The sequence below is a fragment of the Myotis nattereri genome (genome assembly GCF_964212035.1).
Source record: "Myotis nattereri genome assembly, chromosome: 10".
In the NCBI taxonomy this organism is placed as follows: domain Eukaryota; kingdom Metazoa; phylum Chordata; class Mammalia; order Chiroptera; family Vespertilionidae; genus Myotis; species Myotis nattereri.
Window position 1 is genome coordinate 39673896 of NC_138085.1, and position 27921 is coordinate 39701816.

The 27921-nt window shown below is 46.4% G+C and overlaps 1 protein-coding gene across 3 annotated transcripts; it reads right to left on the reverse strand.

The window, feature by feature from the left end:
- Nucleotides 1-1674: 1674 nt before the first annotated feature.
- ACTG2 (actin gamma 2, smooth muscle) lies at nt 1675-27391 on the reverse strand (the record flags this gene model as incomplete). Of its 3 annotated transcripts, XM_081101614.1 has the most annotated exons (9): nt 1675-1893; nt 4331-4512; nt 6250-6441; nt 7244-7405; nt 9250-9334; nt 9597-9707; nt 14729-14857; nt 16302-16463; nt 27244-27391. In XM_081101614.1, 8 exons carry the CDS (start codon nt 16425-16427, stop codon nt 1750-1752), a joined length of 1131 nt encoding a protein of 376 aa, XP_080957740.1. In that variant the 3' UTR covers nt 1675-1749. The 3 variants fall into 3 exon arrangements, with proteins under 3 accessions (XP_080957740.1, XP_080957739.1, XP_080957741.1); XM_081101613.1 differs by lacking the exon at nt 27244-27391 and having other exon boundaries at nt 16302-17046; XM_081101615.1 differs by lacking the exon at nt 27244-27391 and having other exon boundaries at nt 16262-16390.
- Between the last annotated feature and the right edge of the window lie 530 nt (nt 27392-27921).

Genomic DNA, 27921 nt, shown 5'->3' on the forward strand with positions numbered 1-27921 from the left:
ACCAATTGGCCTTCCCTTCTTCCCCCATATGGAGACTCCAGCGTGCCCGTCTCTAGCAGGGAGTGTCAGTACTTCACATCTCCATGGGTCCCTGGCTGCGTGCATGTGCCCTCTAACCTCCTCCCTGTGATTTCTCTCCCAACAACCAGTGCCTGTGGCTTTTCTTTGCAGGACTGCCCTCAGCCTACTGGAGCCCTTTCCCTTCACAAGAGGAAAGCCTGGGACTTTATGTCCAGGGTGCACCTACCCTGACAGGTGACTGTGAAAGCCCAGCTCATTGCCTGCAGTCAGCCTTAGACTCCAGAGCTGTCTGGGGACCAGGCTGAAGCTATGCCCAGAGGTCCCCTGCTGGGCTGCCTCCCCTTTCCTGTCCTGCCTCTTCCATCTGCTCAAGGGTTTCCCCTGCAAGCACTTCCTTAATAAATTATTTGCATGTGAGTCCTTATTTTAGGTTCTCCTTCTGGGAAACCCTAAGACATAAATCCTCTAGGGGGATTTTGAAAACAGTTCTCCACCTCACCTCTGGAGGGCAAATGCAGAGATGGTGGAGGAGGCATGTCTGACATTGAGGTCCCTGCACTTCTAATGGGGTCCACTGTCTCCAAACAGGTATTTCTGGGAAGCTTGCGGGCCAGGTGAGGTCTGCTCAGGAGCATCAGGCGTGGGACTGGGATAGGTGGAGAGAGGGAAGGGTACACCCAGCAGAACTGAGGCTCTCGTTCTGCCATTAACTAGCTGGGTGATAGAGTTAACTAGTAAACTAGTTATAAAATGGGAATCATACTAGTACCTGCCTCATAGGGCTGTGGTGAGGGTTAAATGAGGAAATCCATGTAAAGCTAGCTCTTAAACTAGTGCCTAGCATATTGTAAACACTCAGTCTGTGTTAGCCATTATCCTTATCCCTTATTTTCTCATAGTACTTTGTGGGTGCTTCTGTTTCACCTCAAATCATTATCTTATATGTTTGTGTCTGTCTCCCACTTTCTGCAATGAAACCCTGATGGGTAGGAATCATCTTTGTGGGGTATATAAACTTCATGTGGCCTTACCCAGTAATTGTAGGTTTATTTACCAAAAATTCAATAAATACTTGTGAAATTAAATAGAATTGACCAAGGGAGTGGGGAGCAAATGAGAGAGAGAGGGCACTACTTTCTTGATTAGTAGTTTGGGGCAAAATACAACCTAACCCTCAATGGCAAAAGATCTCACAGAGATTTTAAGCCCACTATAAACTTTCTTCACTTCAATTCAAATAACATTGTGTTTTTGGTCACATTATGTCACATCCTAGAAGCCTGTATTTCTCTGCTCTTGTTCTCTGTGCATCACCCTTGGGTACAAGGACGCACATTTCTGAAAGCCCTGTTTCTTACCCACCCCCAACAAGTCATCCAGCCCTCATTCTTACTCATGCTCAAGGAAAAGGAGTCAAAGTGGTGTAGTAGGAGTACTAACACTGGAGTCAGCTACATTTGGGTTTTAATCTTGGTTCTGATGGTCTTCAACAAGTCCTGAACTTCTCTGAACCTCAGCTTCTTCATCTGTAATATGGAGGCAATAATAGTACCTATCTCACAGGGTTATGTGTGAATTAGAATAAAATGTGAAAAATGCTCGCACTGTGTGTGGGGTTGGAGGGGGCAGGGAAAGAGCTCCACACAGAGAAATAAGGCTTGCAGGTTTTAATGGTTCATGATTTGTAACAGCAGTCTCAAGGAGATCCCCAGAGAATCTGTTCTGACTTTAGAAGCATTTCCTGTGGACAATGGAGGGCCCCGCCTCATCATACTCTGGCTTGCTGATCCACATCTGCTGGAAGGTGGAGAGAGAAGCCAGGATGGAGCCTCCTATCCAGACGGAGTACTTCCGCTCCGGGGGAGCAATAATCTGCAAAGAGCAAACGTGATGAATCACGATCAGTCCCCAAGGGAATAGGAAGGTGGTCCCAGAATCATCTCATCAAACTGCCAGGCTGCCCCAGAAAAGGACTGCCTCCATGGTCAAAAAAGAAACAGGGTAAACCTTGTGGTTGATTGGATTATTGCTCAAATCTTCACTCCCACCCCTCCATAGGAAGATTGTACTCTTCCACCAGGTGACTTCGTGCTCGGCTCTGTATTTGCTTTGGTCAGTGAAATGTTAGCAGACATGGATCTTGAAATGTTCTTCAGGCATGCACAGGCATACTCTCTTGTGCCTCTGCCATCTTCACGAAAAAAAAAACATCCCCAAGGAGTTGCTGGCCCTTCAGCCCAAGTCCCATAGTGAGTGAGAGATATGGACCTGACCTGAGCTGGCTGGACCTACAGAGCTGCCTAGCCAAGCCTGACCTAGATCTGCTGACTCCAAACTGACCTGCAGATGCATGAGCGATAAATGCTAATGGTTATGTGCCCTGTGATTTCATAGTTGCTTGTTACTCAGCAATAGCTGACCAATACCAACATCTACAGGGGCAGTATTGTTCTGTTCTTTCCTGGAATTGAATGCATGAGCAGCTTCCTCCATTTCTGAGTATGTGCCTGTCTACTCAGACCCTTAAACTTCATCTATCAACAGCCACTTGTAGTGAGAAGTTCTTAAATTCATACATTATTCATTCTTGTCACTGAGCTTAGCCTTTAGAAATTGGTTGTCCTGGCAAACAACTTTGAACTCCACCTCAAAGTAGATTTAGAAGGACTGCAATTCTTCAACTAATTTCTCAGAATCTGAAGGGTCTAAGAATTCAGTGCTAGAACAAACTAAAAACTAAATTGATTTTTTTTGTCTCCTTAAAACCTCTCTACAGATTTCTTACATTACAGAGATCATAGAATTGAGGGATAACAATGGTCTTTAGAAGTTATCTTATTTAGGCAGACAAAAGTCAGCCCATCACTCCTTGAGTAGATACCTCAAGGACTGGCAGAACCACTAAGAAGGTAGCAAATTTTATTGCTGGGCAGTTCTGGTTGTGAGAAAACTCTGGGCTGTCTTGGGTTTGAAGTCCTCAATCTCAGCCCCACCCCCACCCACATCTCTTCTTCCATATCCTTGAGGCTTGCTTCATCTCCCCCAATTCCTCTATACAAATCCTGCTGTCCAACTTGTCTGGGATGTTCACACGTGCACACACACCCCTGAGCACCTTTGCTCATCCTATTTCCCCTCCCTGGAGTGCCCTTTCCCCTCCTCTTGCCTTATTTAAGTTTCCTTTCATAGATTATGTCCACTAATTAGATCCTAGGCCCCTTGAAGGCTGGCACATATTGTTAAACTCAGGGCAGGGGCTCACAAATGGGGACATGTATCAAATCACTGGTGCTCGTTTATCACTGTAGGTGGTGGGACTACCTCAGACCTGATGAACTAGAATCTGGGGGTGAGGCTGGGTGTGGTATCCTGACACAGGGTCTTGGTAAAAAGCCCCATGTGGCAGGCCTCAGTAATGTGGCTGTTCCAGTGGCTCCAGCTGAGAAGGGACCACAGGTCCTCACCTGTTTTCTGGTGTCCTACTTTGCTTCCCTGTGCTGAACACCATCTGCTAGGCAGAAGGAAGGGCTGGGCAGCCTTCCTTTGTGAAGAAGGTTCTTAGAATACTGACATAGAGCATATACTTCCTTAGATCAGGCCTACTCCCCAGAGACCAACTTTATTGTGAGACTTGGTAACTTTCAACCTATTTGTTATCTCTATTCTATTCCCAACTCCTTCTAAACCCATTAGCATCAAAGTACCTAGAAGCCCTAAAAAAAGGACTGCATTATTGACTGCTTGGGACCAGAGTGGGGGAAAGACAAGTGGGCTCCCATCCTGCCGAGGCCAAAGAAGTGCTAAGCCCTGGTAAGAAGCAGTGTGGGGAGGGTTATGGCCAAGTTGGGACAAATGGCCTATCCAGGAATCAAGGAATGTCCCCGTGAGTTCGAACCAGCAGCCTGCCCCATGGCCAAACATTCTTTTTAAAACTTTCACCCTCCTTTGGGGTAACACCCAACTCCTTTTTAAAGTTTCTTCCCTTCTATTTCCCTCCTCTTTTATTTCTTTATATCCCTCCGCTTGATTTCTTCCTCAACCAGCTCAATATTCTCTTCATTCCAAATTCTTTCACCCCCTTCTCATACGACATCATGTGATTATGTCTGAGAGCTCATGCGAAAAGTGTCTCCAACTCATCAGTGCCCAAGGAACATAATCCCCCGAGATGAAATTTGTCCCAGACCAGGATGATGCTGAACCCAGGAGGCCACTGAGCCACAGGCCTGGCAACTGGACTCTGAGCATCTCCCAGGTAGACAGGTCATTGTACAAAGAACGGGATGGAAGGAATTGGGTGAAGACCCACCTTGATCTTCATGGTACTGGGAGCCAGGGCTGTAATCTCCTTCTGCATCCTGTCAGCAATGCCGGGGTACATGGTGGTACCCCCAGAGAGGACATTGTTGGCATATAAGTCCTTGCGGATGTCGATGTCACACTTCATGATGGAATTGTAGGTTGTTTCATGAATTCCGGCAGACTCCATGCCTAGTAGAGATCACGGTCTCTAGTCAACATCCATCATACATAAACACGCTCACTTTCAGCTCCTCAAGTGACCCCCTTCTGTGGTTGCAATTAATGGTAGTTCAGGTTCTTATTTACCTCCCAAATGTATTCAGATCAGACCCTCTAACTAGTCATCACCCTGCCTTTAGTTTCCCTCTGTTTGATGGATCTTCCACATTGTTGCCTGAGATATATTTCTAAAGGAACGCTTTCATTGCATCATCTTTTTTCACAGCTTTGTTGAGATATAATTCACTTGCCAATATATTTACCCTTTTTAAAGTGTACAGTTTAGTAGTTTCTAGTATAATCACAGAGTTGTGCAACTATTGCCACAATGTAATTTTAGAACATTTTTAACACCGCCCCCCCACCCCCGCCAAAAGAAACCCCATACCCATTAGCAGACAGATACTCCCCATTTTCCCTTTTACCCTTCCCCAGTTCTAGGCAGCCACTAATTTACTCCCTGTCTCTATAGATTTCCCATATCATATAAATGGACTCATACACTGTATGACCTTTTGTGTCTGGCTTGTTTCACTTACCATGTTTTCAAGTGCATCCATGTTACAGCTTGTGTCAGTACTTTATTCTCTTTCATATTCCATTGTGTACATATACCCATCATATCAGCTTTGATAGCCCTCCATTGCCCACAGGTTGACATTTAGCTAACTTAGCCTGGCACATGCCAAACCAGCTCACACCTACCTACCTGGCCTCCCACCTCTAGTCTTTTGTCCTTATGCTATAATTTCACATAGTAGGTAGAAGAATCTTCCTAAAATACAAACCTGACCTTGCTACACTGCTGCCTAAAAACTTTCAGGAGATCTCCATTGCTGATATGATTAACCCCCACATTTTTAGTGTGGTCCAGCCATTCTCTCCATTCTCCCCTGTGTGAAAACATACAACAGGCATGCATACACACATGCGCACACGTACACGCACACGCACACAGAACTCTTCCATCGTGTCCCAAATAGAACAGGACTTTTCACACCTCCATGCCTTTGCACATACCACAATCAGTATTGTATGTCATTCCCTATTCTGCACTCCTTCCATCCTTGGATACCATGAAATGATACTCTTTCTTCAAGGTTCTGTCCAAATACTCACCTCCTCTAAGAAGTCTTCCCTGGTTTCTTAGGCCTATAGCACTCTGTCCAGTTTGCCATCTACCACTACACTGTATATCAACATTTGCTTACAGGCCCACCTCTTCTTATACACTCCTCAGCAAAGAGTTGTCCTTGTGTTATTTTGTTATTTAATTCTTGTTACAACCCTACTTAGTAGGTACTATCATTATTTCCACTTTACAGATAAGGTTACTGAAGTTTGAGGATGGTAACATGTCCAAGGTTAAAACCAGGTCTGCCTCAAGCCCATCCTGTTTACTGCTATAAATTTCAACCTCATGACCTAAATGCTGAGCGGTCCAAGAAGTGTTTTGTTTATTAACCTCATTCTTAGTTTCATATTATATTCCCTCTCCTGCTTTGCCTTTATCTTGATTTCCTTTTATTTAAAATTAGATTTTACCTAGCTGTATTGTTTATGTATTTTGGGCACTTCCTGGAAAAATATGGGCTATGTATAAACAATAAACAAAGAGTGCGTGACTCCTGGTGTTTCTCTTTCCATCCCGCGCCCACCCCTCCACCCTGCCCTCCTGATTGGCAGGGACTGTGGGCAGAACCTCACCAATGAAGGAAGGCTGGAAGAGGGTCTCGGGGCAGCGGAAGCGCTCATTGCCAATGGTGATGACCTGCCCATCAGGCAGCTCGTAGCTCTTCTCCAGGGAGGAGGAGGAGGCGGCCGTGGCCATCTCGTTCTCAAAATCTAGGGCCACATAGCACAGCTTCTCCTTGATGTCTCTCACGATTTCTCGCTCAGCTGGAAGCAGAAATGACAGAAAGTAGGTACTCAGCTCTGTTAGTTGGGTTGTCCCATTTTGATCTCTATGAACACCTTCGTACTTCTGCTTTGGATTCAGTCTTAGGATTAAAGTTAATTTTTTTTATTCCTCTTCCTAAAGTTGGAGTTCAAAGTCTTAATTCCCAAGCAAAATGTTGCATGGGCTTTTCACCTTGCTGTCTTCGCTCTGCCCTGACAGCACTGCAGGCCTTCCTGAGGGCCTTGCAGGACACACTTCTGGTCTAGATGTAGGCTTATACATTGTGATCTTACAGAATCTAGGAAGGCCCCTACCTAAATACTCTCTTTCCCAGGGTGGCCCCTGAGGCATGATATCTTCCCCTGAGATATTCAGACCTTATTTGTTCCAGATGAACTATAAATGCTCCTAGTTAATGACATGCATTTCCAGATCTCACTGCCATTCAGCATTACTGAAAACGAGCTCTGATCCTGGTGTGAACGTGGACAGAGGCAGCAGGTCCCTGGGAAGAAGGCACTTAAGGAGGGCTCAGGGAGTGCTGCTTAGGATAAGTAGGTCTAAGCGCTGTTCCCTCCCCAGGGTGTACGGATTGGGAACCTTTCTCTTGAATAAGGTTGCCTTAACTATCTATCCGGTCTTGTCCAGAGGCGCAGCCTCTGGCTACGTAGAGCCTTCCTATCTACCCCAAGATAGTTTGAGGACACATAGCTAGAGACTTCTCACCAGGCCGGGGAACTTCTGGTCCTAGATCAGATTTGGTTTTGAGCTGAGCTCAGAATCAGGAAAGGGGCTGGATACCTGTGGTCACAAAGGAATAGCCTCTCTCTGTGAGGATCTTCATGAGGTAGTCCGTGAGGTCGCGGCCCGCCAGGTCAAGGCGCATGATGGCGTGAGGCAGTGCGTAGCCCTCATAGATGGGGACATTGTGGGTGACGCCATCCCCTGAATCCAGGACGATGCCTATAGACAGAGGGGATAGGACCTGTTAAAACTTTTCTTGTCTTTCATCTGTCTCTTTCTGGGACCATTTGCCCATGATTTTCAACGACCATGTTTTTCTTTAGTAGCTGAGAAAATTCACCCACCATAAGAACAATCAATCATATTTTTGTGTGCACATCAATTTATTCTCCCAAATGAGACTATAGCCTATGAAAAGCAAGTAGAATGTCTCCTCTTCTTGTATTCCTTGAAAACTTTTATGACAATGCACACTTGTCAATTTCCATCTAGACTGCACACTCTTTAATTGAGACTGGGTAATTTGTACATCTTTCAGGCATCAAACTAACACATATGCACAAGCAATTAGCATCTTAGATCTCATAGGAACTATAAAAACCATTTGAAAAAAATAAAATTCTCTACTAATAAAATTTTTATGCAAACCATGAAGGGAAATAAGCTTTCTCAGCATAAGTAATCTCACTTGATCCTACAGCCACATCATAATTGATGGGGCAACCTTATAATAGCATTATTTTATTATTATTTACTATTGTCCTGGGTGCTTTAGCCAATGTAATAAGACACAAAATGGAAATAAGAGGTATTATTATAAAAAAGAAACAAAACTGTCATTATTTGAAGATGATGTGGTTGTATACTTACAAGAGAATCAACTGAAAAATGATTAGAGCAAATAAGATGGTTTAATAAGGGCCAGAAGTAAAATAAATACCCAGGGACCAGTAGCTTACTCTTATACAAGATGTTCATCACAGCATATATTAAACAAGAAAAATTAGAGACAATGTAAAGGCCCAGCAATAGACAAATGGTAAAATAAGTAAATAAATAATGGAGTCATCATACAATGGCTTCCAGGTAGCCATTAGACATGATGCCTACAACAAAATCAAGTGCAAAGCACAGGGTACAAAACTGTATATACCCCTATTTCCCTATTATTGTCCTTATCACCTGTAGTGAAATTATGGCTTACTCCGTCTTTTCCCCACTAGACTGTTAGCTCCACAGCAGCAGGATCTACCTTGTTTGCCAGTGGTGCAATGTTTGCACATGGTAGGCAGGATTGGAAAATATCTGATGATGCATGAATGAATGAATGAATGAATGAACATATCCATGAATACATGAATGAATATTAGTAAGGAAAAAAACCCAACCCAACCAAACAAAAGACCACAGAAATGAATACACGAGTCAATGTGTGAATGATATTCAAGCTGTCAAGTCCCTAATAAAAACTTTTATTTTTAAGCCCCCTCTGTTTCCCTGAGCACCTTTCTACACCAAGGATACTTGCATATCCGCCATCTCAGATTTTACTATTCCTGCTTCATGAGCAGAAACATCCCAGTATTGTTGGAAAGTGTGTATATGTTCTCAGACAGACTGCTGTGGGGGAACGGCCCTTGCTGGGTGTACCGGTCATAGTTGTTCATTGAACCCTTTCCATCTATACTGGGCACACTCTCCATCACATGGGCTTCCCGTCTGTTAGCCCAGTGCAAGGTTTCCCCTGGATTTTGGCTGTTGCTTTGATTCTTCTGAGCAGGAATCTCTATCCCTTCCTCCTTCTAGAGCAGTGGTTCTCAACCTTCTGGCCCTTTAAATACAGTTCCTCATGTTGTGACCCAACCATAAAATTATTTTCGTTGCTACTTCATAACTGTCATGTTGCTACTGTTATGGATTGTCATGTAAATATCTGATATGCAGGATGGTCTTAGGCGACCCCTGTGAAAGGGTCGTTCGACCGCCAAAGGGGTCGCGACCCACAGGTTGAGAACCGCTGCTCTAAAGTCAGAAAGGGCGCCATTACAATCAGGGCGACTCACCTGTTGTGCGGCCAGAAGCGTAGAGGGAGAGCACAGCTTGAATGGCGACGTACATGGCAGGGACGTTGAAGGTTTCAAACATGATCTGAAAGGACAATGCAGAATTAAAGACGGTCTGGCAGAAATCACAGCACCTCTGGGCCCAAAGAATGGTTTGGAATCTTTTTTAAGGGCAGGAAATATTCCTATTTACCCTACTCCCACCTCCTCTAGGGCCTGGCACGGACTATGCACAGGGCAGGCTCTCAAAGAATTCTGTTGCCCTGTTGTGTGAATGGGAGAAAGGATCATGTGTAGCATCCACGTTCCATTCTTGTGCCAGTGCTCAGGTCTGGCTGGCCTCTTACCTGGGTCATCTTCTCCCTGTTGGCCTTGGGATTTAGGGGTGCCTCCGTGAGCAGGGTGGGGTGCTCCTCAGGTGCTACCCGCAGCTCATTGTAGAAGGAGTGGTGCCAGATCTGTTTGGGACAAAAGTCAGATGAGTCCAGCAGACTCCCAGGGGGCTGGAAAACTCCAGCTGACATGCTGTGCTGCGGGAGTATGGCTAGTGTTCTTGGATCTGGAGAGAACGGTCAGCCCCGGGAAGTTCTGACTGAAATGCAGAGGTTATATTGCTTCTCAGCAGGACTCAGATCTGGGGCCAGCATACTTAGCATGTCGATTATGTCCGCCGGAATGCCTTTCCCCCCCTGCTTTGTGCCTTGGGGGCCAGGCCCACCGCGTCTCTGCGTTCCTTGCTTTCTGGCTTCTGCCTGTGTTTGGCTCATAGAAGATACCAGCAAGAGGCTGGAGAGGGAAGGAGTGTGTTTCTCCCGGTACAGTGTGGCCTTTCAGAGCACAGCTCCTGTTGAGTGGCCCCTCTTTCAGGGCTCCAGCTCTCACGAAGTTTTACTGGCATTGCCCTCCCTGTGCGCCTCCTACCCCGCTCACCCCCAGCATTAGGGGAGGAAGAGCTTCCCTCTGTTGCTAGTACTTGGGTGCCTCAACATCCCTTGCTGGTTCCCTTTCTGTGCACATCTCTGTAAGCAGCGCTTCCTTAAGTTAACTCTCAAGCCCCAACTGGGAGTGTGCTGTCTCCTGCTGGGAAGCTGACAGACATGCTTGAGCCTTCCTTGTATATTGTGACCTTTAGAGCAGGGTTTCCCAACCTCGGCACTTTACCTTAGGTTGGACACTCCTTGTTGCAGGGGCTGACCTGTGCGTTACAGGATGTTTAGCAGCATCCCTGGCATCCACCCACCAGATGCCAGGAGCTTCTCTTTATCTTGAAACAGGCAAACATGTCTCCCGACATCGCCAAAGGCCCCCTGGGAGGCAAGTCGCTCAGCGGAGAACCCCGGTTCCAAAGGAAGCTCTTTCTCTCTGTGTCTAGGTCCCTCTTCTGTGATCCAGGCCCACAAACAGGAGTGTTTTATTCCTTCATTTCAGAGAGATTTCATGTTTACCTTCAGAGGCATTTGGCCAAGAGAGCCAGGGGCCTAAGGCCTGGGTTTTCTCAGAAATGGGGTACAGGGTCATTGGATTCCACTGTGCCCACATACTGACGAGCCACTGGCTTTGCGCCAGGACGATGCTCAAGGTAAGGAGAGCAGATATGAACCAGACACGGCCCCTAGATTTTAGTTTCAAGAGAGGAGAAAGACAGGCAAAAATGACAAAAGACAAAGACACCCACATTTTAAGTGGAGAACGAGGCAGAGGCAGTTCAGTCGGAGGGTTTAGGTGGGCCCTGAAGGCAAAGGAAGTCTGCAGGGGCGGAGAAGGGCACCCAAGGCAGAGGGAATGGCACAAGCAGAGGCCCAAGTCTCACAGTGACACAGAGCAGGTGGCGATCAGTCTGAATGAGGTGATGTCAGCATTTCTTCTAATGTGGTCCCCAGATCCCTTCTATCAGCATCATCTGGGATAGCTGTGACAGGTGCAGGTTCCTAGGCATATCTCAGACCCACAACACACAGTCTTTAAAGTACATTATTAAAAAAAATTGACTTTGCAAAACATCCTGTAATGCAAACATCTGCACTTCCTTTTATTTCTTTTTGGGGGGGAGTTTTTATAATGTACTTTAAAAACAAAAGATACCAATAATGTTAAAATTAGAAAAGATTTTTAAGAGGAATAAAAATCTCCCGTATTTTAACAAGAAATTGACTTTTTTCTTCTTCCTAACCTTTCGCTCTTATCAATTTTCAAATTTATCACTATCACCATTTACTTATTTCATATACTTTGTTTTATTTACTATTATTATTATAATACTTTCATATTCAGTTTTGTTTCTTGCCACTTTTCAGTTAATACAATATAAATAATTTTCTTTTTCATAGTAAATATTTATTTTTAATACATTGAACACTTATTTTTTAATTAATGCTTAAACAATATTGCATCATATGCCATCATATATTTAATCATATTACTACTCATATGGTATCTTGCATTTTTATCTATAAGTAATCCTGTGATAGCTATGTTTGTGCATATTACATTTTCTTTTTTCTATTCAGGTTGTTTTCCAAAGAAAAGAATTCTAACTGTGGCATTAGTGGCCTAAAGAGTATGGCAATTGGAAGACTGTTTTTATTTTTACTACCAACAAAGAGGCTGAATTACAGAATAAGAAAGTGCCCATCTTACCCTAACCTGCATCCAGTGCTCTCGCTCTTAAAATAGGAAATAATTTGGTAGATAAAAATAATATCTAGTTTCACTTTGAAATTTTTTATTTGTTTCAAATGAGTTTAAACTTTTTCAGATTTGCAACTTTTTATAATTTTCATTTGGGAAAGTATCTGTTCACATCCCTTGTTTACCTGCCTGGTGGACTTTGTGTCTATAATCATCAATTGGCACTACCTGTTTATATTGCACTTGTGAATGTTTTTTGCAATTAGTTGCTTACCTTTTAAATTTGGCTTTATTTTTGACATGCTAGAAGTATGAGTTTTAAGAAACCAGATTTGTCATTCTTTTTTTCTATGACTTCTTACACCAGAAATTTGATACTCACACTTATTTTATTGTATTTTTTTTATCATTTGAGTTTTTATATTTAACTTTTATATTCAATCGATATGTGTTTGGTGAAATAGAATGAAGTAAGGGCAATAATCAAAAATACCTCACCTCTCAAATAAGTAATCAGTTGTCCCAGAATAATTTACTGAGTAAATCCTTTTCTGGTATTGCAAGTTTCATTGATCATACATTTTCTTTTTACCTTTGTGCTGGTATCAAATTGTTTTAATTTTTAGAACTCTATATTATATTTTAATATTTGGATATGGCAAGTCTCCTCTAACAGTTTTTTTTTTATTAATTTTGTTCTTACAAATTTTGCCTTATTTCTTTCTTCAAACATACTTTATGATTATCTTGCATAATTAAAAAGTGTGCTTTCTTTTTAGTCAAACTGGTAGAAGCAGAGAGTAGAATAGTGGTTACTAGGAGGTTGGGGTTGGGGGATGGGGAGATGTTGGTCAAGGGGAGCGAAGTCTCAGTTATGTAGGCTAAGTAAATTCTGGAGACCTAGTGTACACATGTGGACCATAGGTAACAGCACTGTATTGTACACTTAAAAGTTGCCAAGAAAGTAAGTCCAAGTGCTCTCACTGCGAGAAAAAACACCTATGGAGGTGACAGGTATGTTAATTGACTTGAATGTGATGACTGTTATACAACGTATATCACATCATCAAATTGTATACCTTAAATGTATACAATTTAAAAATTGTGAGATTTTTATTGGAATGGCAATGAGCCCATAAATTAATTTTAGAAGATTTGACAGCTTTATCTTCTTCTGTTTTTAAAAATGTTTTTATTGATTTGAGAGAGAGAGAAACATCCATTGGCTGCCTCCTGCACACCCCCTACTGGGGACTGAGCCTGTAACCCGGGCATGTGCTCTGACCAGGAATCAAACCAGCAACCTTTTGGTGCACAGGACGATGCCCAAGCAACTGAGCCACACAGGCTAGGCCCGTTTTTCTTCTAAGACACATGCTATATTTTTAGTAGTTTATTTAAAGAGTTCATATTGTTGCCCTGGACAGTGTGGCTAAGTGATTAGAGCATTGTCTCTGCTCCCACGCCCCGCCCCGCCCTGCACCAAATGGTAGTGGGTTTGATTCCCGATCAAGGGCATGTACCTGGCTTGTGGGTTCACTCCCTGCTCGCCAGTCAGGGCTTGTGTGGGAATCAGCCAATCGATGTGTCTCTCTCACATTGATGGTTTTTTTTCTCTCTCTTACTCCTCCTCCCTCCCTCTCTCTCTGAGAAAGCAATGGGGGGAAAACATCCTCTGGTGATAATTAACAACAACAAAAAAGAGTTCATATTGTTACTACTACGAGTAAACTGTTTTTGTCTGTTATGTTTTTGATTTATATATTGTTAGGTATATACAAATAGTATGTGCCATTTATAGAGCATTAAGTATGTTTCCTACCTTGGGATTATACTAAGTATTCCCCTAATTCAATCTCCCAAGCAGCCTAAGGAAGAAAGTATTTTTATCTCCACAAATGAGGAAACTGAGCCTTAAGGGATGGATTTGCTCCCGGATCTCTCTGTCCCTGGCTGTGTTCTTAATGGTTCCACTGTGTGAAGCAAAAGCTATTGTATTTTATCTATTTATCTCACACCCAGAGTGACTGAATCTAGGATCTGGAGAAATGTACAGTGAATTACAGATTTCAAATCAACATTCTTTATTCCCAGTGGCAGCCTGTTCAATAAGCCCTCTATTACATTTCAAAAGGCAGTCAGTGCAAAACAAGAACTCTGAGACAACTGTCAGCAGAATTTATCAAAGGAATATTAAAAAGGTTCTATTAGCATTTTGCACACATGATTTTGTGATCACAGACTACATTTTAAAAAGTCCTCCTTCCCCGCACCTTCTTACACACAAAAAGGGCTTCTAAAGCCCCCCGAGAGAATCTTACCTAAGATAATCATCATAATATAGCAGCAGTGCGCCTATCTGAGGTGATGGCAGGGACTGTTAGAAGGAGGCAGCATCAGCATTGGAAGGAAGGAGGAAGCGCTGGTGCGGAGTGAAGGCTGTGTAAGGGATGGAGCTGGGAATTCGGCAGGACCAGGCAGGTCCTCAGATGACAGACGGGAAGTTGGGGACCTTCTCTTGGTGAGTGAGGAGCTCCTAAGATTCCTGAGGAGGCGAATGCCAGGATCTGACCTGCTTTTAGAAAGAGAAGCTGTGCAGCCGTGTAGAGAATTAATTGGGTGAGTGAGACACCCAGTCAAAGGAACCAGTCAGGAAGCCATGGCAATAATTCTGTGGGAGATGTCAGCATCCCTGGTTGGGTGTGGCCATGGGGAAGGACAGGAAGGAAAGGCGGCTGTGAGAAGCATTTTAGAGGGAGAGTTGACAGGGCACAGAGGACTGTGAGATCCGAGGGTCACGGTGATGTCTTATCATTAAGATGAGCACCCTAAAGGGGGAGTTCACCAGTACCTTCTCCATGTCGTCCCAGTTGGTGATGATGCCGTGCTCGATGGGGTACTTGAGAGTCAGGATCCCTCGCTTGCTCTGAGCCTCATCCCCCACGTAGCTGTCTTTCTGGCCCATTCCCACCATTACACCCTGCAACACAAAAGAGGACGGATGTGAGCTGCCTGAGGGCTCCCCTCGGAGGGACTCAGTCATCAGAGGGTTTCTGAAGAAAGATGAAGGTAGGAAAATGTCCTTCTTCCCCAGGAAACAGAACAGCAGGCGATAAGGGTGAGGCAGACACCAGTGAATGAGGGAGACAAGGAGAGAAGGTGGAGGGTTTCTTGTGAGCTTGTCTCTCTTTTTTCTCCTAAGACAATGTCATTTTCTGAGAGAGAGCAGAGTTCCTCCACACACTTCCTCTCCTTACCTTACTTCACACACACACACACACACACACACACACACACACACACACACGTACTTGTCCTCCTCAAATACCCTACGTTTACACTTTAAACCTCCAAATTTTTGCTTCTGGTGTGTGTTCTCTCCACATGCTAAAATCCTCCTTAGCCTCAGTTATCCCTTTTTCTTTTATTTATTTTTTAAAATATATTTTTATTGATTTTAGAGAGGAAGGGAGAGAAAGCGAGAGATATAAACATCAATGATGAGAGAAAGCATTGATTAGCTGCCTCCTGCACTCCCCGTTCTGGGGATCGAGCCTGCGACATGGGCATGTGTCTCAACCAGGAAAATGACCTCCTGGTTCATAGGTTGATGCTCAACCACTGAGCCAGCTGGCCAGGCAGTTGTCCCTTTTTGTAAAAAGTCTTCTCCTTCCCTTGTTCCTCCATTCATATTTTTAAAAATTATTAAATGTAGAGAGAAAGAGGATGAGAGAGAGAGAGAGAGAGAGAGAGAGAGAGAGAGAGAGGGAAACATCAGTTTGTTGTTCCACTTATTTATGCATTTGTTGGTTGATTCTTGTATGTGCCCTGCCGGGGATCGAACCTACAACCTTGCCGTGCTCAATGGGGTATTTGAGAGTCAGGATCAGACGACACTCTAACCAACAGAGCTACTGGCCAGGCCTCTATTTAGATTTAATTTCTCCCTCTCCTGATGAAATATTTTGCCTCTATTTCAGCCTGTGATCTCAAATTAGTTGTGGGTGTATCTTCATGGAGTATACATTTCTTTTTATTCAGGTCTTTTTTTTTATTTCAAGAAAAATTATTTTAAATGACTATACATTTCTTAAAGGCAAGGGGTTTAATTGCATTTTTTAAAAGGTTTCTTCCAAACTTAGCAACCTCAAAGACTTAAGCCAGACATAATGTCATCAGTGCATGCCTGACAGATGTTTTTGGTTCTGCATATTTCTATTTACAGGGTCCTGTTCTATTAGTTAATCAGAAGAGAGAACCCCACCCTCAATACACATACACATACCCTCTCACACGCACACTCATCCTCAGTCAGTCACACACACACACACACACACACACACACACACACACCTCAGCATAGTCCCCACAATGCAGTGCTTCCTCCTAATGCCTCAAAGCCTTGTGTCCAGACGAGCACACACCTGGTGGCGAGGGCGGCCCACGATGGAAGGGAAAACGGCTCGGGGGGCGTCATCTCCTGCGAAGCCAGCCTTGCACAGGCCGGAGCCATTGTCACACACGAGGGCAGTGGTCTCCTCTTCACACATGGTGCGTGTGGCCAAGTGAACCGGGGGCTGGAGCACCTTTGGGGTTGAGGGAGAAGAGAACTAGTCAACTGAGGGTCAAAAACATTTGGAGATGGTCTTCTTGACTTTGGGGCCTGAGCCCACCGGCAGCCAGGGCCCAGTTCCAGGAGGCACCGTGTGGACCTGGCCTCCCAGTCCCTGGCAATCGGGCCCCTTCCCTCTCCCCTGCTGACATGGGCTGAGTTGTGTATCCCAAGTTCATATGTTGAAGTCCTAACCTCCAGGCAGAGTGTGAGTGTTTGGGGATAGGGCCTTTAAAGAGGTAAGTAAGGTAAAACGAGGTCATGAATCCAATATGATGGTGTCCAATATAACTAACCCAATAGGATGGGTGTGTTTATAAGAAGAGGACATTGGGACAGGGACACGCAGAGGGGAGAGTGCGAAGAGGCCCGAGAGGGCAGCCATCTCCAAGCCAAGGAGAGAGGCCTCAAAAGAAACCAATCCCGCCAACACCTCGGTCTCGGACTTCAAACCTTGAGAACTGCGAAAAAATAAATTTCTGTGGTGTAAGCCACCCAGTCAGTGATAGTTTGTTATGGCAATTCTAGCAAACTCACCTACCTGCCTCTTAAAAACCCCAAATGGCTACAAAGCTATAATCCATTGGAGAGAATCTTAAAAGACTTAAAGGTTAGGAAAGGAGTTGAAAAAATGTGCAGCACATATAACAGCGGATATATATATATATATATATATATATATATATATATGTATGACACAAATCAGTAAGAAAGATGTAAACAGCTCAAAAGAAAAACAAAGATGATGAAAGGATAATTGACAGAAAAGGTGATGCAAACACCCAACAACTGCATGAAAAGACGCACAGCCTCACTTGTTACCAGGGAAGCACAAATGCATAAGAGGCAGCAGAGTGTGAAGATTCAAAGTTTTATAATAGATGTTGGCAAAGGTGTGGAAAAGCTGGCGTCATTAACTGGAGAGGCACACAACTTGGAACTATCCCAAAAGTCCAGGGTATGGGATCCTGTACTGAGATTAAAAGAAGTTCCGGGCCGGTCTCCATGGGCCCATGTGGCTGGATTTCTAAACCATTCCACTGAGTGAACAAAGCAAGTTGCAGAATAGACTGAATAGCATGAAACCATTTGTGCAAGTTATTTATTTATTTTTTAAATATATATTTTATTGATTTTTTACAGAGAGGAAGGGAGAGAGATAGAGAGTTAGAAACATCGATGAGAGAGAATCATCGATCAGCTGCCTCCTGCACATCTCCTACTGGGGATGTGCCCGCAACCCAGGCACATGCCCCTGACCGGAATCGAACCTGGGACCTCTCAGTCCACAGGCCGACGCTCTATCCACTGAGCCAAACTGGTTTCGGCTATTTTTTAAAACAAACCATAAAAACAATATGGTGCGAACCTGGGACCTCTCAGTCCACAGGCCGACGCTCTATCCACTGAGCCAAACCGGTTTCGGCTATTTTTTAAAAACAAACCATAAAAACAATATGGTGCATTTTCCAAAAATTTCTATTTGTGGATATAAACACAGCAAAAAGTTCGGGGGGAAAAAAAAGTCTAAGACTGATCATAGTGATTGCCTCTGGAGGTGGGAAGGGGCTGGGAGAGGTGCCAGCTGTAATGTTTTACATTTTTACAAGGAGACTGTACTCATGAATAGCTTATAATTAAAATCAACATAACATATCGTTAAGGGAGAAAGATGCAGGAGGTACAGGGGAAACGCACAATCCTCAGGGTAGAAGCACCTGAGGGGGAGGGACAGCCTGAGAGGAGAGGAAAGCAGGAGGTTCCTGATGAGACTCACTGCCCCCTGCTGTTTCGGACGGAGAAAACAGAGAAGTCCTCCTCCCATGCCGAAACCTAGGTTGGGACGGCTGCAAACTGGGGAGGGAATTCATTTTTCCAACATCTGTGGCAGGTTTTCTTTTATCGGGGGAGGTTGCAAGACAACATCTGGTCCGTTCTTGGCACTCCGTGATGAAAGAGAAGCAACAGACACTCAGGAGGCAGTGAACCATGGCCCTCGAGCCTGGGAAGCCCTGGGTGGGACAGCGTGGCTGGAAGTGGAAGGCCCTCGCTGAGGGGTTAGGAGGCCAGCTTTCAGGAGTCCAGAGAAAAGAGGCTCGAGGCGCGGAAAGAGGAGGTGGCGGTGGAAGGAGCCCCAACTGTGCTGCATTCAGGATGTGGGACCACAGGAGGGGAAGAGGATGGGTGCTACGGGAGCCTTGATCCTGGCCCGCCGATGGCCTTATGCTGAAGAGGGACGGAGTAGTCGATGACCAAACAAAGAGGGGACAGAGCCACAGGCCTGTGGACGCGAGGTCAGAGAGGCCAAGTGGAGACTGAGCAGAAGCTGTTAACAGCATGTTAAGGCTGAAAGGAAGCCCCTTCCCGTTATGTCTGAAGCACGGAGCGCACTAGGAGAGCGGCCCCTGTGGCTTGCTGAGTCCAGCTCTGCTTCTGTCGCGTTGATCCTCGTGACCTCCCATGGCCAAGGAGATCAAGTCCCAGCTCCCCAACTTGTCCCACCGGGCCCATCGGGGTCTGGCCCCTGCCTGCATCTCCAGGCTCATCTTCCCTCCTGCCCCCTCCCAGCCTCCTCCTCACTTGGGCCATGCGGAGTTTCTTTCCATTCTCTGAGCTGTGTCACTTCCTCTCTCTTCTGACCCTTTGGGGTCTGGAAGGGCCTTCTCCCCACCCCTGTCACCTGTCAGGCCTCTGTGTTGACACGGCATTTTCAGGAGGCCTCTCTGGCCACTGGTCTTGGTGAGTGGCCCCTCTTTGCCCCACAGCACCTAGAACCCGCCCGAGCAGTGATCAACTCTGCATATCCTGGCTCGCGCCAGCTCGGTGAAGGCAGCAGCCAGGTCTGCCTTCTTCCCCGTGATTCTTCAGTGTGTCCGACATAAGGCAGCCAGAGGGGGCTCCTAAATGTTTGTTAGCCAAATGAATGAGCGAATGAGCCAACGACTGTCGAGGAGAAAGGTTTTCAGAACCACAAAGTAGGACAAACATGGGTAAGAGGAACTTGAGGTCTGAGGTGAAGTGGAGGTTAGCACCTCGCTGCTCAGAGCAGTGCTGTCTCTGGAGCCGAGCCGTTCTGGGCTGCAGAGAAGACCTGCCAGCCTCCTGCCATGTTGGAAGAATGGAGAAGTGAAGGGATGTTAGACTGGAGATGGGCACATAAATGTTCCATCATCAAAAGGAAAAGAAGGCAGAGCTCTAAAACCTTAGATACTCTTGATACGTGGGTCAGGTTTCCAGAGGCACTGTCCCAGAAAGCATTATTGTTGTTAATCCTCACCCAAGGAAATTTTCCCATTGATTTTTAGAGAGAGTGGGAGGGAAGAAGGGAGGGAGGGAGGGAGGGAGGGAGGGAGGGAGGGAGACAGGGGGAGAGAGAGAAACATTGATGTGAGAGAGCCCCATCGATTGGTTGCCTCCCACACGTGCCAAGACGAGAGCCAGGGATCGACCCTGCAACCCAGGTACATGCCCTTGACCAGGAATTGAACCGGAAATGCTTTCATGCACTGGCCGACGCTCTAACCATTGAGAACACTGGCCAGGGCAAGAGAGCATTTTTAAGGAAGCTGTGATTTCTTATATTTGTCATCATTTACCAAGAGCAAATGTCAGTGTGACAGCCCTCCCTTTTTCCCCAGGACTGCGGTGCAGGAGAAGGTGGGAGACATTGAGCTTAATTAACTTGATCTTGACATCTGACAAGGTCTCCTGTGAGATCCCTGTTCTTAAAGCCAAGTGGGCTGAACAATAAATCCAGGGCATATGTGTAGTTGCCTGTAGCTACTGAAAAGTGTTCACTGATGGATCAGCTCAACTTGGAGACAGTGATTGGCCTCAGGCTCTATTCTTTTCTTTTTTTCTTTAATCCTCACCTGAAAGGGGAAAGGAGAGAGAGAGAGAGAGAGAGAGAGAGGAACATTGGTGTGAGAGAATATTAATCAGTTGCCTCCTGAATGGGTCCCAACCAGGAATTGAACCCACAACCTAGGTATGTGCCCTGACCGGAAATCGAACCCGAAACCTTTCCGTATACAGGATGATGCTCCACCCACCTGAGCCTCAGGTCTACTCTTGTCCTTTTTCCCACGTGCCATTTTAATAAATGAGTTGGATAAAAATATAGAGCACATGCTGATCAAACTTCCAGATAAAACAGGCTGGGGGGAAGTGGTTTTAAATATGCTGGATGGAAGAACCAACCCCAAAGCAGGTCTCAGAAGGCAGAGAAGACACGCTGACCCCAATCAGATCCAAGTTAATAGGATAAACATGGGGTTCTGCCTGTGGGTCTAAGTAACCGAACTGTGGAAGCTCTCGCTCAGCATCTGTGAGCGGGGCCCGGGGTCTTGCGACGGCCAGCAGTGCACTGTGGCCGGAATAGAAGCTGACCCACCTCTGGCTGGGGTGCTGTGGCCGGCGCTGGGGTCACCCTTATTGGACAAAGTGTGGGGAGGTGCGCTTGCATTCACTGCTGACGTGTCAAACTGCACTACTTTTTGGAAGGTGATTTGAAAACTACTATTTAAAAGCCTTAAAATGAATATATATCTTTTGTGTATAATGTCCAGGGTGGACAAAAGTAGGTTTAGAGTTGTGAGTATGTGAGACAGTGTATTCTTGCATTATTTTTTAAAATATATATTTTATTGTTTTTTTTACAGAGAGGAAGGGAGAGGGATAGAGAGTTAGAAACATCAATGAGAGAGAGGCATCGATCAGCTGCCTCCTGCACACCTCCCACTGGGGATGTGCCCACAACCAAGGTACATGCCCTTGACTGGAATCGAACCTGGGACCCTTTGGTCCGCAGGCTGACGCTCTATCCGCTGAGCCAAACCAGTCAGGGCTATTCTTGCATTATTATTCATTAATTATTGTAATACTTTCCATGTGAGCTACCGTATATATCTCTTGATATAAAAATGCATGTGTCTTTGATGCCACAAAGGCACTTCTAGGGATTTACCCCTGGGACACACTCATGGGTCAGTGGAAAGATTTGACTAAGAGCCAGCTCATCACAGCTTTGATTCAAATAACCAAAATGAGAAACAATTTTAATGTTGAAAAAAGTTATTGAGTTATTACTCAATAAATTGGTTTGTAAACTAATTGCCAGAAACCCCCTGCAATGGAGAGAGCAGGATATCGGATGCAATGGAAAAGTCCAGCGGCCTTGTCAGGTGAAACATGGCAGTATATTCCCTGTTTCCAATTTTGGTAGATGCATTTTTTAAAAAATAATTTTTTTTAATGGGGCCGTTCAAATCTATTATCTATTGAATCCTCGCAGAAGCCCTGAGGGAAGGTATTTTTATGTTGATTTTGCAGATTTGGAAACGAAGTCTCTGAGAAGGGAAAGAAAGTCGCCTGATGCCTCCTAGCCGGGGAGAGGCACGGCTGGCATCCGCCCCAGGCAGTTTCCAAAGCCTGGGCTTGCCCCTTCCTCACCACCTTAATGAAACGCTCATAACTTCTCCATGTTTGGTGCTTTCGCTTCTGCCTCTTGTCTCTCTAGCACTGTTGGCAGCAAAAGCCCTAAAACAAAAGGGTCTGTGTTCTTGTCGCTGAGACTCTGGGCCCCTCCTAGGCCAGGATTATGTCTGCATTTATGGTTAGAGATCCTGCACGTGCCTGTGTTCAGCACATAGTAGGTGCTCAATTAATGTTCGAAGACAAATGTTGGATGACAGCCCCCACCTGAGAGGCCCCCTCCCAGACCTGGTCTGCGCTGCCCCTGGTGTCCTCAGGTCCCCACGGACCAGTGTCATGACAGTTTGGTCACGGGGACCTGATTTAGGACCAGGCGGGGACGGCGTTCTCTTCACAGCTGTCCAGCAAGCAGCTGTGTCTCTGTGTTAGCAAAGCCACACCTCCCTGACTGTCCTGGAGGGTCCCCTCAGCCTCTCTCTCTCTCTCTCTCTCTCTCTCTCTCTCTCTCTCTCTCTCTCTCAATTTATAGCTCAAGCCTGTCTGGCTTTTCAGGGAACCTTTTTGTCTCCCCCTGAGTTGCCCACACACAGAAAGAGAGCATTGAGCTTTGTTTCCCAGCAGCGGAGACAAGCCACAGAGCAACTTCCAGCTGTCAGCAACGCTGGCCTTCTGCAGCCCTTGGGGTGGGTTTAAATCTGCTTTCTTGAAGGCAGGCCCAAAAGAAAAGCAGGGGAGGTGAGGGCGGGTTCAGGGCTGCTGGCCTGGAGTGGCACCTCCCGGGGGGGCGGGGGGGCACGCTGCCCTGGGGAGAAGGGTTTTCCACGGAGCCCGACTCTCCAGGAAAGTCTCTGCCGGGAGAAATTCTGCACCCTCCCAGCTGCCTGCTGGTAACTGGCGGCTAGACGGGAGCATGTCAGAGGAGCCGGAGCCAAAGGCACTGTGGTTTCCTGGGGTCACAGCCGCTCTGCGCCCGCAGAAAGCTGAGGGAAGTGTTCTGGCTTCGTCAGCACGTCCTACATCTGGGCTTCATTGAGGACTTCGCGAACCTAGAAACACACCTCTCCCCTCCTTTCCAAAAGCCAAACACTTGAATGTAAAGAATTTGCTCACTCACTCATCTCCTTGTGCTCCCACCCCAGCCCAAGCAAATATGAAGACAGAAGCGTAATCCCCCTCCTGGCCACTCGAAAGGTTTGGCCTGAGTTCCCTCCACCGCTCCTTTCTTTGCCCTTCTCCTCCCCCCTGCACCCCCGCCCCAGGGCCCAGGCCCATGTCTCCTCTGGCCTTCGGTTTCCTCAGCTATGAACTGGCAACCTTAACATCTATCTCTCAAGGTGATGGATCAACGAAAGTAACGGGAATGAAAGTGATTTCTAAATTGTAAACCAGGATCAGCCAATTAAGGCCTGTTTGTATGTGGCCCACAGGCTAAGGATGGTTTTGACATTTTATTTCATTTTTTAAAAATATAATTTTATTGATTTCAGAAAGGAAGGGAGAGGAAGAGAGAGAAACATCGATGATGAGAGAAAATCATTGATTGGCTGCCTCCTGCACGCCCCCTACTGGGGATCAAGCAATGCCCTGACCAGGAATCAAACCAGGAACTCCTGGTTCATAGGCCAATGTTCAACCACTGAGCCACCAGTCGGGCAGTTTTGACATTTTAAAATGGTTGCCAAAAAGCCAAAGAGAATTGTTATAGGAAATTCAGATTTCAGTGTCTGTAAATAAGGTTTTATTGGAACAGAGCCATGCCTGTGTTTGCTCACTTACTGCCTATGGCTGCTATTGCTACCATAGGGGCAGAGTTGAGTAGTTGCTACAAAAGACTTTTAGGCTCACAAAGCCTAAAATATTTACTACCTCACCCTCTACAGGAAAAGTTTGCTCATCCCTGTTTTTAAAGGGCTGCTAACATCATTCTTCTTCTCTCTCCTACCCTTCTCCAGCAGCACTGGCTCCCTGGATGAAGTCTGTGGAATATTGGAAGGAGTTGAATGATCCCCTTCACAAATCAATGGTTATCAAAAGTTGAATTCACACAGGTTTCCAAAGACATTTTAGAAATTAGCGGCAAGTTTAAATCCTTAAAGGAAGGTCTCCGAGAAGGTGAGACTTCCAAGAATAGTTGGGGAAATATTTGGGGGTAGGAGCTTTAAAAGACATGTAAGCAGCTGCCTGTCATAATTTGCCCGCACATGCACATTCCTATGACCAAAGAGCCTGGCAGAGAGAAATCACTCCAGGAAAAACATTCCTTCCATGAAAAATCCTAGCAGCACCTCTAATTAAGTGCAGGGTATCTGGACGTGGTTGATATATGTTCATTCAGTTTAAAACGACTCCTGGTTAGCGGTATTTCGGATCCTCAGATTCTGTGGCTTGGACCTGCTCTGCAGGCTTTTACCTGGGCCTCCAGGGCTCCAGATGCACAGAGCCAGCTGACTGTGGGCATCGACACCCCATGCCCTCCCCCAGGCACCTCAATTCTACCTCCAGGACTGCTCTCTAAACTGCAGTTGTCCCTCAGTGAATTGCACCACCCACCCTGGAGTCTATGCCCTACACCCCAACTCCTCCCTCCTCCCTCCCAGCCAATCCCCAGGATGTCTTGATTCTATCTCCATGCCACCCTGCACCAGCAACCCCGGACACTTTACAAGGCGGTAGCACTCTTGCCCTGTTCCAGTCCACTCTCCTCACAGCGGCCAGAGCAGCCCTTTCAAAGAGCAGATCTCTCGCTGTCACCCTTCTCCCGTCCCCCTTTGCCCAATCTTTTAGAGCAGTGGTTCTCAACCTTCTGGCCCTTTATTTTATTTTTTCCTTGTTTGAAACTAGCCCACAGACTGTAAGCACTGTGAGGCCAACTTCACTCTTACTTTTCCTCCTCCTTCTGGCCCTTTAAATACAGTTCCTCATGTTGTGACCCAACCATCAAATTATTTTCGTTGCTACTTCATAACTGTAATGTTGCTACTGTTATAAATCGTAATGTAAATATCTGATATGCGGGATGGTCTTAGGTGACTCCTGTGAAAGGGTCGTTCGACCGCCAAAGGGGTCGCGACCCACAGGTTGAGAACCGCTGCTTTAGTGTAATATAGAAAGCCCTGATCATCCAGCCCTGCCCACCCCTCTGACCTTAGCTGTCCCTGCTTTCTGCCTTGAAGTCTAAATTCAGTAGAGCTGAGCCACTTAAAGATCCCAAAGAACATGCTTCCTCTCTACCAGGACTACCCCAACTGCAGGAACTAGCTCAGGTATCCCTCCTCCAGGAAGTCTTCCCTGATAACTCCTGGGCCAAGTGAGGGGCTCCTCCTGGAGCCCTTTTATATATTTATTCACTCCAACATTCTCATCTGTTTTTCTGCCTCTCCCAGTGATTGCAGAAGTCCCTACGCTGTCTCTAAGGATCCAGGAGAGTGTCTGGCACTTAATGAGCGCTCAATAAATATTGATGGAGTCAACAAAGGGCAGGAGGAAAGAAATCGTGCCTCGAGGTTAGGATGTCAGGCTGCCCACCTTGGTTTCCCAGGCCTGGCATGTAGACTCTCCCTGCTCATTAGTTTCTCCAGCGCCCATTCATCTCTGCTATGAGGTGGGGAGCTCTCTTTTCAGCCCAGGGGATACGATAACCCATTCAAATCATAAACGCAAACCCTGGGAGCCTCCCTATGCAAAATGCAGCCCAAACCTACAGCTCAACGCCACCTGGGAGCTTATTAGGAATGCAAATTAGCAGGCCCTGCCCGAGCCTCCTGAATCAGAAACTGGGGTGAAGTGCAGTCTGTAGTGTAATAAGCCCTCCAGGTGATTTTTAAAGTTTGAGCAATCAGGGTCAGGCCCTGATAGCACTGAGCTGAGCACTTTATACATGTATTATCTCATTTAATCCTCACAACAGCACTGCCAAGTAGGTAGTATTGCTATTGCTCCCATTTTACAGGACAGCACGTTGCGGTCATTCAGTAACTTTGGTAGCCCGCCGTCCGCATCCACGGCCTGCACCACTACGCCTTCTGCCTCAGCCATAAAGAGATGTTAGCAGACTCTGAACGCAAAGTGGAAAATTACCAGACTAAAATGAATGACTGCCCGTTGGACCTCCCCACACAGAGGACGCTCCAAAACTGAACCCTGCCCTACCTTCAGTCCTGGTGTGCCTCCTGGGTTCCTTACCCCAGAGCCCTACCCCTCGGCCCCTAGCCCCTCGGTCTCATTTTCCTCTTAATTACTTGCACACGTGTATCTTCGTGTGCGTGTGGGGGTGGATAACAGCATTGGCAGGTGGTTTCACAGCTGGGTGTGTCTTTGGGACAAGTTGCTCAATTTCTCAGCGTCCTTATCAGAGAATGAATTAGAGGGCCCCTATGTTCCTTCCACCCCCTAAAATAGTGGTTCTCAACCTTCCTAATGCCGCGACCCTTTAATACAGTTCCTCGTGTTGTGGTGACCCCCAACCGTAAAATTATTTTCGTTGCTACTTCATAACTGTAATGTTGCTACTGTTATGAATCGTAACGTAAATATCTGATATGCAGGATGTATTTTCATTGTTATAAATTGAACATAATTAAAGCTAGTGATTAGTCACAAAAACAGTATGTAATTATATATGTGTTTTCCGAGGGTCTTAGGCAACCCCTGTGAAAGGGTCGTTCGACCCCCAGGTTGGCGACCCCCAGGTTGGCGACCCACAGGTTGAGAACCGCTGCCCTAAAACTACTCGATGCCATGGAACACTTGTTCCTACCCACCCCTGACTCTCCACCTCTCCCAGTGACCCGACAGCCTTCAGGGATGGATAAAATGTTCTGTTCTCCTCAACCCAGCTCAAGAGAGGGTAGTGAGACCCACAGAGGACTGAAGTAAATACATTCTTATTCCCAACACAGACATCTCATAGACACAGGGGTCATCATTAGCTCTGATTTAAACACCCTGAGAAGAAGCAGGTTTTCTGAAAAGCATCTGCTCGCCTAAGACAGTCTCCCAGCCATTCGGAGCTGTGACAAAGGACAGGAGAGTGTAGGCCTGCGCTGCCCTGGCCAGCAGGATGAGCAGAGACCGCAGATGTTCTATCCCACCCATCACCCCGTTACGAGGACAGGGAGCACCCATCCAGGCTGGAATAGCCCTGCCCCGGGACGTCCCATGGCCAGAAGCAGTCAGCAGAGCGCTCGCAGGCCCACCGAGGGCCTTGACGTGTGCGACCGGGGCCAGCGTCATGGATGCCAGGCCAATCTGGAGGCGCCGCCTGCACCCAGGGGGCCAGGCAGCTGCAGGAGGCAGAGCCTGCGACGCTGTACAGTACTCACCGAAAGTAGGAGAGGTCCGTCTTCCAATGGCTGAGGGCTGGTGTGTCTTTGGCATAAACACCAGAGCAATATAAAACCCCAGAGGCGGATCTTCTTTAAACAGAGTCCCTAAAAAGGCCAGCTGACGGTGTGTTAGCAATATTACCATATAAGGCGCTTTTTTCAATAAATCGGCCTTGGGGAGGTGGGGACGGAGGGTTGGGTAAGAGTGAATTATCATTTGAAAAATGTATGCAAAAGGACTTGAGTGGCAACATCCCTGGTGCTGGTGGATTTGTTCCTTTTATGCTGTACTCACATAAACAGAACTCACACCAGGCCTTATAAGCTGCCCTGAGTGAGGCCAGATGCAGCTCAGCTCCTGGAGGGAGAACCATACCAAGAATGGCAGTGGGCCTCCTCCCTCCAGGCCTCCTCCTCGGGCCCTGCTGCCTGCCATTCTGGGTCGGCCGGGACACCCATGCAGTGTCCTCAAGGTGGGTGCAATTGCGCCTGGCCTGGTGCAAGCCCAGGGCAGCTCAAAGCCGAAGGGAAATGCTGTCCATGCCTGAAGGAGAAATCCCCTGGGTCCTGTTCACCCGCTGCCCCTCACACAAGCTCCCAGCCCAGGGCTAAGGCACCTGGGCCCCAGGACACCTTCAGCTGCCCCCAGAGCTTCACTGTCCCCTGCCTTCCACC